The following is a 14694-nucleotide window of genomic DNA, read 5'->3' on the forward strand; positions in this document are numbered from 1 at the left end:
CGATGCGGGACTCGATGCGGGACTCGATGCGGGACTCGATGCGGGACTCGATGCGGGACTCGATGCGGGACTCGATCCCAGGACCCTGGGACCATGACCTGAGCCGAAGGCAGCCGCTTAACGACTGAGCCACCCAGGCGCCCAGCTTATGGCTGTTCTTAAGGATTTAAATTCATCTTGCCAAACCGCATCCTGGAAAGAATGCACTAATTTATACTCCCAGAAGCAGAGACTTCTTTTAGATCCCACCACGGATTACAAGAGATCAGAATTCTCTTTTTTTCAGATACCTGCACTCTGTTGTTATCTGGGTGGGGGAGGGGGGCGGGCTGCTTTACTTACTGAAACATACCCTGCATTTATCCGGACCTGCTATCAAGCCTGGGCCTCTGGATTGAGGCTAGAACAGGGAGGGGGACAGCCTGCTCTGGGCCCAGCCCCTGAGTGTTTGGGCTCCTGGTGTCTCGCGCCCCCCTCCCCGCGCCCAGCTCGGCTACTGCTTGGGGAGGCCGCGCCGTGTGTCCGCCTGGCATCAACATGCCTTGCATTCGGCTTGGGTCTGAGGCTGGGGGCTTGGCAAGCGGCTTGGATTCCAAGTCACTCCGCTGTGAGGATGCCACCGAGAGCGAGGAGGGGCAATGTTAAGATTCGATTTCCCTCGCAAGGGCCCTTAGTGCTCCCGGGAGGCTTCCTTCTCTGGGAACCGAGCGGGAGGCAGCTTTTTTGGTGAATTAGTCGGAGGAGAGGGGAGTGCGAGCGCCCTCCGACAGCCTCCCGCGGCCCCCGGGCCCAAGTGGGCCCGCCCCCACCCGGTCCTCCCGTGCCCGCCCCTGGGCGGCCGCCCCTCCCCCGAGGTGGGGAGGGTAGCGAGAGCCGGGGGCCAAGCGGCTCCTTCCTTCCGTCCTTCCCGCCCCGGCCCCCGCCCGCCGGCTCCGGGACGGCAGCCACGTCTGAAAGCGCCTCATTGTGTGCGCTCTTCCCCGGCCCGCGGCGCGCGGAGCAGCGGCTCGGGCAGCGCAGGGCTCGCGCGCTCGGGCGCAGGGGCGCGGGGGCGCGGGGGCGCGGGGCGCGGCGCCCGGCCGGGTGAGGCTGCGGGGCAGGAGTGCCCGAGTCTGTGTCTGGCCGCTGCCCCACGACTGCGCCCCGCACACAATCATCCCGTTCTCAAGACGCCTCTCCTTTTCCAGGACACTCCTGCCCCGTTTCCAGGTTCCCTCCGCCTTAGGTCTCCAGGTGCCTCCAACTACCTTGGGATCTGCGGGTCCGCGCGTGCCTCTCAGAGCCTTCTCCCCGGTGTCACGGGGTGCCCCTTACTAGCCTTGGGAGCCTACGGAGCACGTCAGCCCCTGCGGACTCTCCCAGCGGAGACACGGCCGGCTGCGGACGGGAACTTGGACTGGACACGTCGAGGAGCCTCCGCTGAGCCGCGGGAGAGTGGTGTCCGCCTCCGCGCCGCGCCAGCTCGGGCAGGGGCGCCGGCTTCGGGGTACGTTCGTTGGTCCTCTCTCCGCACAGGATGCCCCCAGTCAGGGGCATGGAGCTTGTGGCCGGGGAGTCGGGTCTGGGGAGAAGGGCTGAGGGTGGTGGTTCTACCAGCCCAGGGAAAGGACCTTGTAGCCCCAGGCGCGGGTTCGAAAGTGTCTTCGTGCGGCTTCAGCTCACGCGGGGTCACTGCTGGGGATCCCTAAACCCTTGACACGTGAGCTTCCAGGGCATGGTATTAATCTAGAAAGCTTCCCGCCGCGGAACTCTTGAGGAAAGGCAGCTTGGTGAGTGAATTTAGAAGCCTGTGCCGCCGAAGGGGAGTCTGGCGGCCCCTGTTTCGGCTGCTGGATCTTGGGCAATAATAAAGACCTCCCTTGGCCTCAGCATAGGTGCCCCGGTACAAATTAACCCTCTTTTCTGCCCCCCTCTTGCACCGGAGGCATGAGGGTGGGAAAACTGAGGCCTAAAGAGCAGAAAGGACTTGGCTGCCCTGGGGCCGCGAGGGAGTGAGTGTGCCAAGTGCCCGAGCTAAGGGGAGGAGTGTGTGTGGCTCCTTGCGCGTTGGCTGTGCTAGGGGTTATATGGTCCAGGGTGCTCCTCTCGAGCCCGTGTGGGAGGCGCTGTGATTGCCTCCTTTACAAAGCAGCCAGCTGAAGCCCCAAGACGTTAGGGGCGCCTTGCGCACACTCACGCACCTCACTGGGGTCCGGGCAGAATTTGAACCCAGGCCGGCCTCAGAAGCCAGTCTTCCAGGCATGTTTCGCGGCTGCTTTGCCTGACCGTGTTCTGCCCCGGCCCGGACTTGCCACATTCCATTGCTAGGGTGCAAGGTCACCTGAACCGGTCGCCTCTGTTGTGCTTGAGTGTTCCTTATGAAGAGGCTTTCGCTTGGATCCATAGAATATAGTTGTAACCCAGGAGTTGGGGGATTTCTGAACGCGTGCAAATGTGCTAAATGACATTGTTCTAAGTGCTTTAGCAATAGTAACTCATTGAATCTTCAAATCAGCCCTGACTTGCGTTATATTACTTCCCCTGTTTTATTTTTATTTTTATTGTTTTATTTATTTATTTTTAAAAGATTTTATTTATATATTTGACACAGAGAGAGAGACAGCGAGAGAGGGAACACAAGCAGGGGGGAGTGGGAGAGGGAGAAGCAGGCTCCCCGGTGAGCGGGGAGCCCACTGCGGGGCTCGATCCCAGGACCCTGGGATCATGACCTGAGCCGAAGGCAGACGCTTAACGACTGAGCCACCCAGGTGCCCCTTATTTTCATTTTTTTAAGGTAAGCTCAGGCCCACCGTGGGGCTTGCTGAGATCAAGAGTCGCATGTTCCAAGGGCGGAGCCAGCCAGGCGAATTTCCCCCATTTTATAGATTAAACAACAATAGGCACAGAGAGGTTAAATAACTTGCCCAAGATCACACAGTAAATGATCAAATGGGGTTTATTAGCCACTGTGCCATCCCTACTCCCTGTCATGAGACAGAATCCTCCTTCTAGGAGCGTCTGGGTGGCTCAGTTGGTTAATTGGCTGCCTTTGGCTGGGGTCATGATCCCAGGGTCCTGGGATTGAGCCCCACATTGGGCTCCTTGTTCAGCAGGGACCCTGCTCCTGCTCCCTCTGCTGTTTCCCCCACTTGTGCTTGCTGGCTCGCTCTCTCTCTCTCTCTGTCAAATAAATAAATAAATAAAATCTTTTTAAAAAAATCCTGCTTCTAGTCTAATAAGGGGAGATAGGTACAGAAATGCATGAAAAAGAGTATTCCCCATGGTGATAGTCAATATCACCTAATGCCCATTCCATGTTGAAATTTCTGATTGCCTCAAAGATATCTTCTTGCACTTGGTTTGTTTGAATCAGAATCCAAACAACATCTATACGCTGTATCTGTCACATGTTTTGAGTCGTTTTCTTCTAAAACACCCCCTTTTTTAAATGTCACTGAATTCTAAGAATGATTTACTTTTCAAAAATAATAAATTAATCTAGGGGCTCCTGGGTGGCTCAGCCGTTAAGTGTCTGCTCTTGGCTCAGGTCATGATCCCAGGGTCCTGGGATGGAGCCCCGCATCGGGCTCCCTGCTCTGCAGGAAGCCTGCTTCTCCCTCTCCCACTCCCCCCGCTTGTGTTCCCTCTCTCACTGTGTCTCTCTCTCTGTTGAATAAATAAATAAAATCTTAAAAAATAATAATAAATTAATCAAAATAAAAGGTTAAAAAAATAAACCAGAGAACATTCCAGATTATCCCTATAATAAGAGTGCTCAATCGAACACCTGGGGGAACACGGGGTACATGCTAAATGTGCTCTCCCTTCCCCCATTCCCTGCATGTGTTACTTCAGAAAAGAGGTGGGAGCCCCCAGACTTCAGGTCTTACTAGCTGTAAGGTTCTATGATCGGGTCCTGTGCAAAGTGCTTTTTGAGGATCCCCGAAGTTCAGAGCGAGGGAAAGGTGTTCTGTGTTATCTGGTCATTTGCTTTGAAATGCCCCCAGGGTAGCTCTGAGCCAAGGAGACTTGAGCAGTTTGATTTCATTTCCCAATAGATTCCTGCAGGCCAGAAGCATCTGGGCTGTGTGACCCCAGCTTCCCTGCCTCTGGCAGATGCCATGAAGCTGCTCATTAGGACTGGCAGAGAGATAGCAGATGTGGCCAGGGCTTGGGGCTGGGAATGTCTTCTGCCACAGCTTGGCCCAGCCCACAGCCCTGAGGCTAAAGGTGGGCTTGGGGATCTTGACATCTTCCAGTGCATAGGAGGTAATTCTCCAGCCAATGCCCCTGTCCTGTTCTGGCCAAGTGGTATTCAGGTCAGCTGGGAGATGGGTTTGCAGGCACTTCTCTTCCCGCAATGAAAGCTGGAGCAGGCAAATTCCACCTGTGCCTCCTGTCCCCATTTTATGATTACCAAAGTAATGCGAGTCTATCGTAGACTACCTGGAAAATGCAGCAAAGCACTAACAAGAAAAAAAATTACCTGTAACATGGCCATAGAAAGATAACCTCTAATATTCAGGGGGCACATGGGTGGTTCAGCTGGTTAAGCATCTGCCTTCGGCTCAGGTCATGATCCTGGGATCCTGGATCCAGCCCAGAGTCAGACTCCCTGCCCAGCAGGAAGTCTGCTTCTCCCTCTGCCCCTCCTGCCTGCCACTCCCCCTGCTTGTGCTTTCTCTCTCAAATAAATAAATAAAATCTTTTTTTTTAAGATAACTAATAATCAGTATGCATCCTTCCAGATTTCTTCTATATGTTTTTGTGGGTTTTTTTTTTTTTTAAGATTTTATTTATTTGAGAGAGACAGGGCAAGTGAGAGAGAGCATGAATCGGGGCAGAGGGAGAGGGAGAAGCAGACTCCCCACTGAGCAGGGAGCCCGATGTGGGACTCGTTCCAAAGACCCTGAGATCATGACCTGAGCTGAAGGCAGATGCTTAACTGACTGAGCCACCCAGGCGCCCCTGTGTATTATTTTTATAACAGCTTTATTGAGATACAATTCACAAACCTTAAGGTGCACCCTTTTAAAGTGTACAATTCACTAATTTACAGTGTAGTCAAAGTAGTGTGTTAATCACCTCAGGGGTCATCCATGTTATAGCACATATCAATACTTCATTCCTTTTTATTGCCAGATAATATTGAATTCGAGTTGATCCTTGAACAACATGGGTTTAAACTGTGTGGGTCCAGCTATATGCAAATTTTTTCAATAAATACAGTACATCACTGTAAGTGTATTTTCTCTTCCTTATGATTTTCTTTTCTCTAGCTTACTTTAATACCCCATAATATACAAAATACGTGTTAATTGACGGTTAATGTCAAGGTCAGTGGTAGGTTATTAGTAGCTAGATTTTCCAGGAGTCAAAAGTTATACGTGGATTTTTGACCGTGTGAAGGTCGATTCCCCAACTTCCGCATTGCTCAAGGGTCAACTGTATACGGATATACCACATTTTGTTTATCCATTCATCAATTGATAGACATTTGGGATATTTCCACTCTGAGGCCGTTATGAATAATGCTGCTATGAAAGTTTATGAACAAGTCTTTTGGTGGACATGTGTTTTCAGTCTTCTTAGGTATGTCTTTATTCTACTTTTTTAAAGATTTTATTTATTCGAGACAGTGAGTACAGGTGTACAGACATGTGAGGGAGGAGTGGCAGAGGGAGAGGGAGAAGCGGGCTCCCTGCTCAGCCCCAGGAGCCTGAGATCATGACCTGAGCAGAAGGCAGACGCTTAACCGACTGAGCCACCAGACGCCCCCTGGATATGTATTTTAGATGGCATTGCTGCAACCCTGTGTTTAACCTTTTGAGGAACTACCTGTTTTCTGCAGCAGCAGCACCACTTTCCATCCCCCCAGCAGTGTACGAGGGTTCTGATTTCCCCACCTTCTCATTAATACTGGCTATTATCTACCTTTTTGATTATAACCATCCTAGTTGATGGGACGTCCTCTCTCATTCTAGTTTTGATGGGCATTTCCCTAATGACTAAAATTGGCAAGCATCGTTCCATGCACGTATAGGCAATTTGTATATCTTTGGGAGAATGTCTACTCAAAGCTTTTGCCCATTTTTAACTTGGGTTGTTTGTCTTCTATTACTGAATTGTAAGAGCTCTTTATATATTCTGGGTCCCTTGCTATACATATGATTTGCAAGTATTTTCTCCCACCTGGGGGTGTCCTTTCACCTTCTTGATGATGTCCTTTGATATTTGTGTGTTGTTGTTTTTTTTATATTTGGGCTTTTTTTTTTTTTTTTTTTTTATTCATGAGAGAGAAAGGCAGAGGGAGAAGCAGGCTCCCAAGGAGCAGGGAGCCCGATGCGGGACTTGATCCCAGGACCCTGAGATCATGACCCGAGCCGAAGGCAGACGCTTAACCATCTGAGCCACCCAGGCGCTCGGGCTTTTGTTTTTTTAAAAGATTTTATTTATTTATTTGACAGAGAGAGACACAGCGAGAGAGGGAATACAAGCAGGGGGAGTGGGAGAGGGAGAAGCAGGCTTCCCGCTGAGCAGGGAGCCCAATGCGGGGCTCGATCCCAGGACCTGGAATCATGACCTGAGCCGAAGGCAGACGCTTAACGACTGAGCCATCCAGGCGCCCCTATATTTGGGCATTTTTAACACCACTGTGTTTTAGTACTTGCGGTTTTTCCACTAGACACTATGTAGTTAAGAGCTCTAAAGTTAGAAGGCTGGGACTTAATTCTGACTCAGCTGCTATGTAGGTCCTTTAGGCAAGTTTCTTAATCTTTTTAAACCTTAGTTTCCTTATCTGTAGAATAGGGAGGAGTGTCAGATCCATGTCATAGGGTTGTTGTAAGGATTAAATCAGAAAATGGGGGGAAAAGTCTTGGCATATAGGAAGCCCTCAACAGATGGTATTTACTGTGTTCCATGTTTCCAGGCTACCATAAACATTCATCTTCCTCCTCCTCTCTCTCCTTTCCTCTCTCTCTCTCTCTTCTCTTTCCTTCCTTTTTATTTTTTATTTATTTATTTTTTAAGATCTTATTTATTTATTTGACAGAGAGACACACAGCGAGAGAGGGAACACAAGCAGGGGGAGTGGGAAAGGGAGAAGCAGGTCTCCCACTGAGTGGGGAGCCCAATGCGGGGCTCGACCCCAGGACCCTGGAATCATGACCTGAGCCGAAGGCAGACGCTTAACGACTGAGTCACCCAGGCGCCCCTTTCCTTCCTTTTTAACCTTCTCCCTAACAGATGCCCTGGGCTCCATTAGAGCTGGTTTGCCCCCAGGGGTGGCCCTTGATGCCAAAAGTCTACTGATCCCTCATCTGGAATTTGTTTTCTCTAATCTTTGGGATTCCTGAACAGGATGGCCTCCAGCCGATGCCAAATTGAGAGAAATCTGAGCCATGAATTTGTACCTAGTATTACATTTCACTTCCTTAGGTACCCTGCCAGGGCTAAAAGAGGCTGCTCAGTGAGGGGCATGCAGAGCTGGGGTACTGGTGAGGGTTTCCCAGAGAGCTGGGTTCCTGGGTTCAGGCTCACCCCCCTCCTACAGTGAACCATCCTGCCCTGAAGCTCAGATTTCCCATCTGCCAGTCAGATAGAACAATAGTTCCTTCCTATGTCTCTCAGGCCAACAAAACAGTCAGGGATATTTAGAAGATACTGTCATTTTAAAATGCTCAGGGGGCGCCAGGGTGGCTCAGTCGGTGAAGCATCAGACTCAGGATCACAGCTCAGGTCTTGACCTCAGGGTTGTGGGTTTGAGCCCTGTGTTGGGCTCCACGTGGAGCCTACTTAAAAAAATAAATAAAAATAAAGTAAAATGCTTAGCAGGAAGAAATGTGGGATACGTGGGGAATTCCTCCCTTTGGATCTAGATCACAGAGTATCTGACTTCAATTAGGCAAATATTTATTAATATCATCTACTCGTTCAGTCTTTGGGACATTCCTGGACATGACACTTACTGTCTGTCTTATTCAGTCAGGATTCTTGACTCTTTTTTTTTTTTTTAAGATTTTATTTATTTATTTATTTGTCAGAGAGAGAGAGAGAGAGCACAAGCAGGGGGAGCGGCAGAGGGAGAAGCAGGCTCCCTCCTGAGCAAGGAGCCCAATGTGGGACTCAATCCCAGGACCCTGGGATCATGACCCAAGCCGAAGGCAGACGCTTAACCGACTGAGCCACCCAGCCGCCCCGGGATTCTTGACTCTTTATTGAAATACAACATACATACAGAAAAGAGCACAAGTCATAAAAATACAGCTTGATGACACACCCATGTATTTAGCACCTCATCAAGAAACAGCATGACCAGCCCCCAGAAGCTCCGGCTTTGCTCCTGACAGTTCTGCCCTCACCCCATTCCCCCAAGGGGACCCACTCTCTAATCAAACACTTGGTTGTAAATGGCAGAAACTGAAGTCACGCTGGCTTCACGAAAAATGGAGCATTTTCCCCAACTGGGCAGTCCATGAGTGAATCTTGTCCAGCTGGATCCAGATGCTACCAGCTGCTCACGGGTTCTCAGACTTTCCTTCCCTGTTCAATAATTGTCTTCTGTGTTGGCTTTACACCCAGGCAGTTTCCCTCTTCCCTGCAGAGCTACAAAAATCCTGGGATTGGACTTGGGGCAGATGTCCATTGCTAAGCCCATCGCTTGGTCGGGGGATAGTGTATGGAATATAGAGATGAACCAGGCTTGAGATAGCTGACTCCCTAAGAACCACACAGTGGGCGGTCAGCCCCATGCAAACCACATGCACTTTGTGTGAGTGAGGGTGGTTCCTCAAAGAAAAATCTAGAGGCCGTTAGCAGAATAAGGAGGAACAAGAACCGAGTGGACCCAAGCAAACCCTGTCTAGTGCAGCAACCTGTTGCAGGACTGCACCCCACACTGGGTGCCTGGGAACAGACACACTCATTTGCAAAACTGCCACAGTCTTGACCCTCAGGTTGCTCACAGGCAAGAAGGGGAGGCAAAGTGTCACTCAGGGCAGAGTGATACATGCCTTGAAAGAGGCACAGGTGAGGTGTCTTAGGAGGAAGCTGAGATGACTCCCCGGGGGGAGTCAGGGCTGGACACTTACAGCAGAGCAGAGGGGAACATGAATGATTCCAGATGATCTGACACACAGGGTGCCGGGCGGGGGGGGCAGATTATGGGAAGTGAGGTTGGAAAGCGGAAGGTTGCTGAGTAGGAGAATGACAGGATCAGATACAGGGTAGGCAGCTCTGGTGGCTCTATGCAATATGAAATGCAGGGAGACTGGCTGGGGGATTTTTCCAGAATCCAGGAGAGAAATATGCATGCCAGGACTAGCATGACCCTCCTGGCACCTGGATAGTTGGGCCACTCCTCAGACCACCATCTGCTCCCTTGGCCACTTCGTGGGTGGGTCTTTGAGGTTCCTAGCTAGATTGTGAGCCCTGCTAGGATAACAGCGTTGGATGTTGGACTTTCGACCTCCCGGATTGATCCTCTTGATTTCTTTTATCTGTTTTCCATCTTTTATCCATCACTGATCTTTTTGTTCTACCTTCTCTACTTCTTCAGTTTTATCTTTCAACCCTACAATTTTAATCTCTAGGGCAATTTAACTCCAGGGAAAACAAAGGGTTATACAACAAAGGAAGTGTGCTCCTAGCGCACTGTGTGCTTTAGCTCTTTTTTTTTTTTTTTTTTTAAGATTTTACTTATTTATTTGAGAGAGAGAGAATGAGAGAGAGAGCACATGAGAGGGGGGAGGGTCAGAGGGAGAAGCGGGCTCCCTGCTCACGGGACTCGATCCCGGGACTCCAGGATCATGACCTGAGCTGAAGGCAGTCGCTTAACCAACTGAGCCACCCAGGCGCCCTGCTTCAGCTCTTTTACGAATGAGCCGCACTCGTTCTCGAGTTCCGGGAATAGGATCAGACGTCAGTTCCGTATTTGTGAGTCACCTAAGAAAACCTCTGGTTTCTCCGGAGGGCAGGTAGCACACATTGGTGGCCTACGGTCAAGATCCTCCCGAGCCAGGAAAGGGCTGGGCTGGCCATGGCAGCTGTGTTTGGGCCAAACACCAGGGTCGAGTGCTCTGCAGGAATGGGAGTGCTCCCAGGAATGGGAGAGACTTGCTGACTGTAATTGGAATGTGCCAGGAACTTAGAGATGGAAGACCTGGGTTGGGGGTCCCACTTCCCCTGTCCTCCACCCACTCTGGCAGCCTCTGGATAAGTGGGATCTGCTCATGATTTCGACCTGGCTTCTCCTGGTGGTGACATGAGCAGGGGAGGGGGCTTCGAGGGGAGCAAAGGCCGTGAAAGCAAGGAGGAAACTTTCAGGCCCCTACCTTCCAAAGCAGCTCTTCCTTGAGATCGTGGCAAGAGCAAGCAACAGGTGCAAGGAGGGAAAAACTCTGGGACCTCAGGGTGCGTGAGCTTGGCTCCGTGTCCCTTTCAGTCTGCCGGACAGGTGTGATATTCTTAAGATCTAGTAAAGGACCCGGGGGTGGACTCAGGAGATGCTGGGATTGCAGATGTAGGTGACCTCAGGGTTTCTCATCCAGGTGGAGACCTTCCCTGGTGCCTCCTCTCCCAACACAGCACCCCCAGCAGGAGCACGGGGTGGATGTATGGCACTAGCAAGCCCTCCCTCATCTGTGTTGGTAGCAGCTTCTTCGTGACAAGCCCGAGGCTAAATGTTACCATGCTCATTTTACAGAGGAGGAAACTGAGTCTTGGAGAAGTCAAGTCATTTGCCCCAGGTTTCAGAGCTCCTAAGTGGCATCAGAGGGCTCACCGCAGTCCAGTCTCCACCCAGCAGGGTACACCATCAGTTCACATCCACTTGGAAAAATGTGCTCAGGGGCTGGGCGGCTCTGTTCCCACCTGCAGGGAACTTTCTGTCCGTCTGGGAATGCAAAGCCCTCCCACTGTGTCGGGCTATCTCCTCCTGTGAGCCTCTGACCCAGCCTCCCTCCTGCTCTCTCAGGCCCTGAAAAACCTGCAGGCATCTTCCATGGATTGTGATTGAGGTGGGCAGCTCTCCCAGCAGCCCTGGGCTACAGTGAGTAACCTCGGCATGGAAAAGGGCAAATGGTGGCCCGGAGCTTGACTGCCGTCACCTCTCCCTTTACTGCTTTCTTCTGCACATTCCCACAGTTCCAGAAGGGTACCCTCCCTCTGCAGTTCATGCATCCTGTAGCACTCTACTCCCTGTAGATAGCAACAGTTGGTGTGCTTTGTCTATGTCATTTATTTACTTTTTAATAATGCAAGCTGAATCTGCTTGTTTAAAAGAAGTCAGACAACACAGAAGTACAAGGGCAAGTTACCAGTTACCGGAGTTACGACATGCCCCGCCCCCCAGGCTCATTCCATTACTCCGGTACCAGTATTAATCCCCCTTTTACAGATGGATAAACTGAGTTACAGACAGATTAATCGTTTGGTCCAGGATCACAGGCTAGGAAGCGGCTGAGCCTGGTGAGGGAGTCAAATCACCCACCAAACTCGAGCTAAACAACCTAAACTTGTCTCCCTGAAAGGAATTCTGAAACAAAAGGTGGGAATTCTGTTTTAAAAATATTTCCCTCTCCAGAAAAAAAAAAAAGAGAGAGAAAGTGGGGGAGGGGGGAAGAGAGAGGGAGGCGGTAAGGACGAACATGTATTTCCACCGCATTCTGCAGCTGGCCTTTTGCTCTGCATAGACTAGATCTTGGCTGATGTCTTAAAGTCATATGCCCGGGAGAGTGCCCAACTGAGACGGCCATAGTCCGGGGAGGCCCCCACAGGTCGGGTGGTCGAGTCCGGGGTGGGGGTGGGGGGCTGCTCTCTGCAAGCACGGGGGGGGGGGCGTTGGGGCGTGGCAGGGCGAGGGGGCCCGCGGTCCCTAACGACTGCGCTCTCCTCCTCCCGCAGGCCCCCATCCGGAGGCATGTGGCTGCCGCGCATCTCCAGCACGGCGGTGACCGTGCTCCTGCTGGCGCAGACTGGCATCCTGCTTTTCCTGGTCTCCTGGCCCAGGCCGCCGTCCCCAGCGGTCGGCAAAGAGCGGGTGCACGTGCTGGTGCTGTCCTCGTGGCGCTCGGGCTCGTCCTTCGTGGGCCAGCTCTTCAGCCAGCACCCCGACGTCTTCTACCTGATGGAGCCCGGCTGGCACGTGTGGACCACCCTGTCGCAGGCGAGCGCGCCGGCGCTGCACATGGCCGTGCGCGACGTGGTGCGCTCCGTCTTCCTGTGCGACCTGGACGTGTTCGACGCCTACCTGCCGTGGCGCCGCAACCTGTCGGACCTCTTCCAGTACGCGGTGAGCCGCGCGCTGTGCTCGCCGCCCGCCTGCGGCGCCTTCCCGCGCGGCGCCATCAGCAGCGAGGCGGTGTGCAAGCCGCTGTGCGCGCGGCAGCCCTTCAGCCTGGCGCAGGAGGCCTGCCGCGCCTACAGCCACGTGGTGCTCAAGGAGGTGCGCTTCTTCAACCTGCAGGTGCTCTACCAGCTGCTCAACGACCCCGCGCTCAACCTGCGCATCGTGCACCTGGTGCGCGACCCGCGGGCCGTGCTGCGCTCGCGCGAGCAGACGGCCAAGGCGCTGGCGCGCGACAACGGGATCGTACTGGGCACCAACGGCACGTGGGTGGAGGCCGACCCCGGCCTGCGCGTGGTGCGCGAGGTGTGCCGCAGCCACGTGCGCATCGCCGAGGCCGCCACGCAGAAGCCGCCGCCCTTCCTGCAAGGCCGCTACCGCCTGGTGCGTTTCGAGGATCTGGCGCGGGCGCCGCTGCCCGAGATCCGCGCGCTCTACGCCTTCGCCGGCCTGAGCCTCACGCCGCAGCTCGAGGCCTGGATCCACAACATCACGCACGGGGCCGGGCCGGGCGCGCGCCGCGAGGCCTTCAAGACCTCGTCCAGGGACGCGGTCAATGTCTCCCAGGCCTGGCGCCACGCGCTGCCCTTCGCCAAGATCCGCCGCGTGCAGGAGCTGTGTGCTGGCGCGCTGCAGCTGCTGGGCTACCGGCCCGTCGCCTCCGAGAGCGAGCAGCGCGACCTCGCCCTGGACCTGGTGCTGCCGCGCGGCCCTAGCAGCTTCAGCTGGGCGTCATCCACTGCGGCACACCCCTAACCTTAGCGGAGGCCCCCACTTGTGGCGCTGGGGAGGGAGCCGGGCACACGGGGCGCAGGCCGCTTTGGGAGGGGCCAGGAGTTTGGGAGTCCTCCTCTGTAGTATGAATGGACTGAGTCCCCAGAGCTCCATGTTTCTTCCTGCTTCTGGATTTTCTTTTGAGTCCTCCTTAGCAGCTGGGTTCCCATCAGGCGCACACTTCATCGAAAGCAAAGCTGTGTCCACACTTCCTCTGGGCACGGGGAGTAAGTTCAGACCGCTTGGCTGCTCCTCGAGTCCTTTCTTCCTCGGTCTCTTTTCCTTTTGGATGCATCATCCAGCCCCTGAGAAGGGGGTCCCAGCCCTGCCTGGGAGCAGAGAAGAGGCACTGCGGTGAGCTGGCCCCTGAAGTCTGTATACCTCCCCACCCCCCATGTCCCACCACCACACTCTATCGAAGATGTTGGCGTTTATATTCACTCGTTTCTTTCAGAAAGAAATCAGACAAGATGCCTCTTCTCTTGTGGTCTCCCTGTAGCCTCTCTGCCCCATCTCCTGGGAGCCCACATACCCGCATCACCTGCCCAGCTAACTGGGGTGAACGTTTGATTTGTCTTGACAGTAACGATCCTACCTACAGAAATAGGCATAATAATCTTGTGATACTAGACTTTATAGTCTGTATGGTTTGACGAGCAAAACACAAAACTGAAGGGGCTTGTCCAAGGTCACACAATAGGACGAAGGGAGGGGAGGGGGTTTTGCTCTGAGACTACAGTTGCAAGGAGAGGGTGGATCAGGCTGGCGACCTGTCTCCCTCATGAAGGAAGGTCAGATTTTTCCCATCTGTTTGCTTGAGGGAGGAGCAAGCCGCCATGGCCACAGCTGCAGGATACAGGTGGTGATGAGATATCTGGGCCCAGAGTGCAGAACCTTAGAGAACCTCCCAGATAAGCCTGGAGGGAGGCAATGAGGGGGAAAGGCAGAGGTAGAGGGAGAAAGGAAGAGGGGGGGGGGAGCTCCCAGAACCTCTGGGAAGAACAGGGACACAGAATTGAGCACACACAAACTTTGGGGCACGGACTTGGTGCCGGGACTGACAGTTGTCAGCTGAGTGTGCCCATTACCTCTGGAAACTAGTGGGCTGCCTCTCTCTGGCCATCAGTTGCTAGAAGGGATATTCTGGAGGTTGCTAGCTTCTTTTTCTCAGCCCAAGTGTGGCCTTGGATTGGTGGGACCTCAATTGTGGACCCCCATCCTTGCTGCAAAGCAGGAGCTCACCTTCTCCCTTTGCTCCTTCCCCTGGTCCTGCTCAAGCTCTCTCTCAAATAAATAAATAAAATCTTTTTTTTTAAAGATTATTTATTTATTTGACACAGAGAGAGAGAGAGCACAAGCAGGGGGAGCAGCAGGCAGGGGAGAAGCAGGCTCCCCGCTGAACAAGGAGCCCGATGCGGGGCTTGGTTCCAGGACTCTGGGGTCATGCCCTGAGCTGAAGGCAGCCGCTTAACTGACTGAACCACCCAGGCGCCCCAAATAAAGTCTTTAATAAAACAAAAACAAAAAAAAAAAACACCTGAATTTATCAATGGGGACTGCAACTTAGGCTCAGGTTACATAGCTTCATATATGGG

At 53.0% G+C, this 14694-nt stretch overlaps 1 protein-coding gene across 2 annotated transcripts; it reads left to right on the forward strand.

Moving 5' to 3' along the window:
* Nucleotides 1–1090: 1090 nt before the first annotated feature.
* LOC118023559 (carbohydrate sulfotransferase 6) lies at nucleotides 1091–14371 on the forward strand. Of its 2 annotated transcripts, XM_035024753.1 has the most exons (3): nucleotides 1405–1486; nucleotides 10955–11029; nucleotides 11884–14371. In XM_035024753.1, the coding sequence occupies exon 3, from the start codon at nucleotides 11900–11902 to the stop codon at nucleotides 13079–13081; it is 1182 nt and encodes a 393-aa protein (XP_034880644.1). In that variant the 5' UTR covers nucleotides 1405–1486; nucleotides 10955–11029; nucleotides 11884–11899; the 3' UTR covers nucleotides 13082–14371. The 2 variants fall into 2 exon arrangements, with proteins under 2 accessions (XP_034880645.1, XP_034880644.1); XM_035024754.1 differs by lacking the exon at nucleotides 10955–11029 and having other exon boundaries at nucleotides 1091–1486.
* The last annotated feature ends 323 nt before the right edge of the window (nucleotides 14372–14694 follow it).

The sequence above is a fragment of the Mirounga leonina genome, unplaced genomic scaffold (genome assembly GCF_011800145.1).
Source record: "Mirounga leonina isolate KUSES-001 unplaced genomic scaffold, KU_Mleo_1.0 Mir_180, whole genome shotgun sequence".
In the NCBI taxonomy this organism is placed as follows: domain Eukaryota; kingdom Metazoa; phylum Chordata; class Mammalia; order Carnivora; family Phocidae; genus Mirounga; species Mirounga leonina.

Excerpts from the sequence above, each read along its gene's own strand:
- LOC118023559 (XM_035024754.1), top strand. The coding sequence starts at position 11,900 with ATGTGGCTGCCGCGCATCTCCAGCACGGCGGTGACCGTGCTCCTGCTG.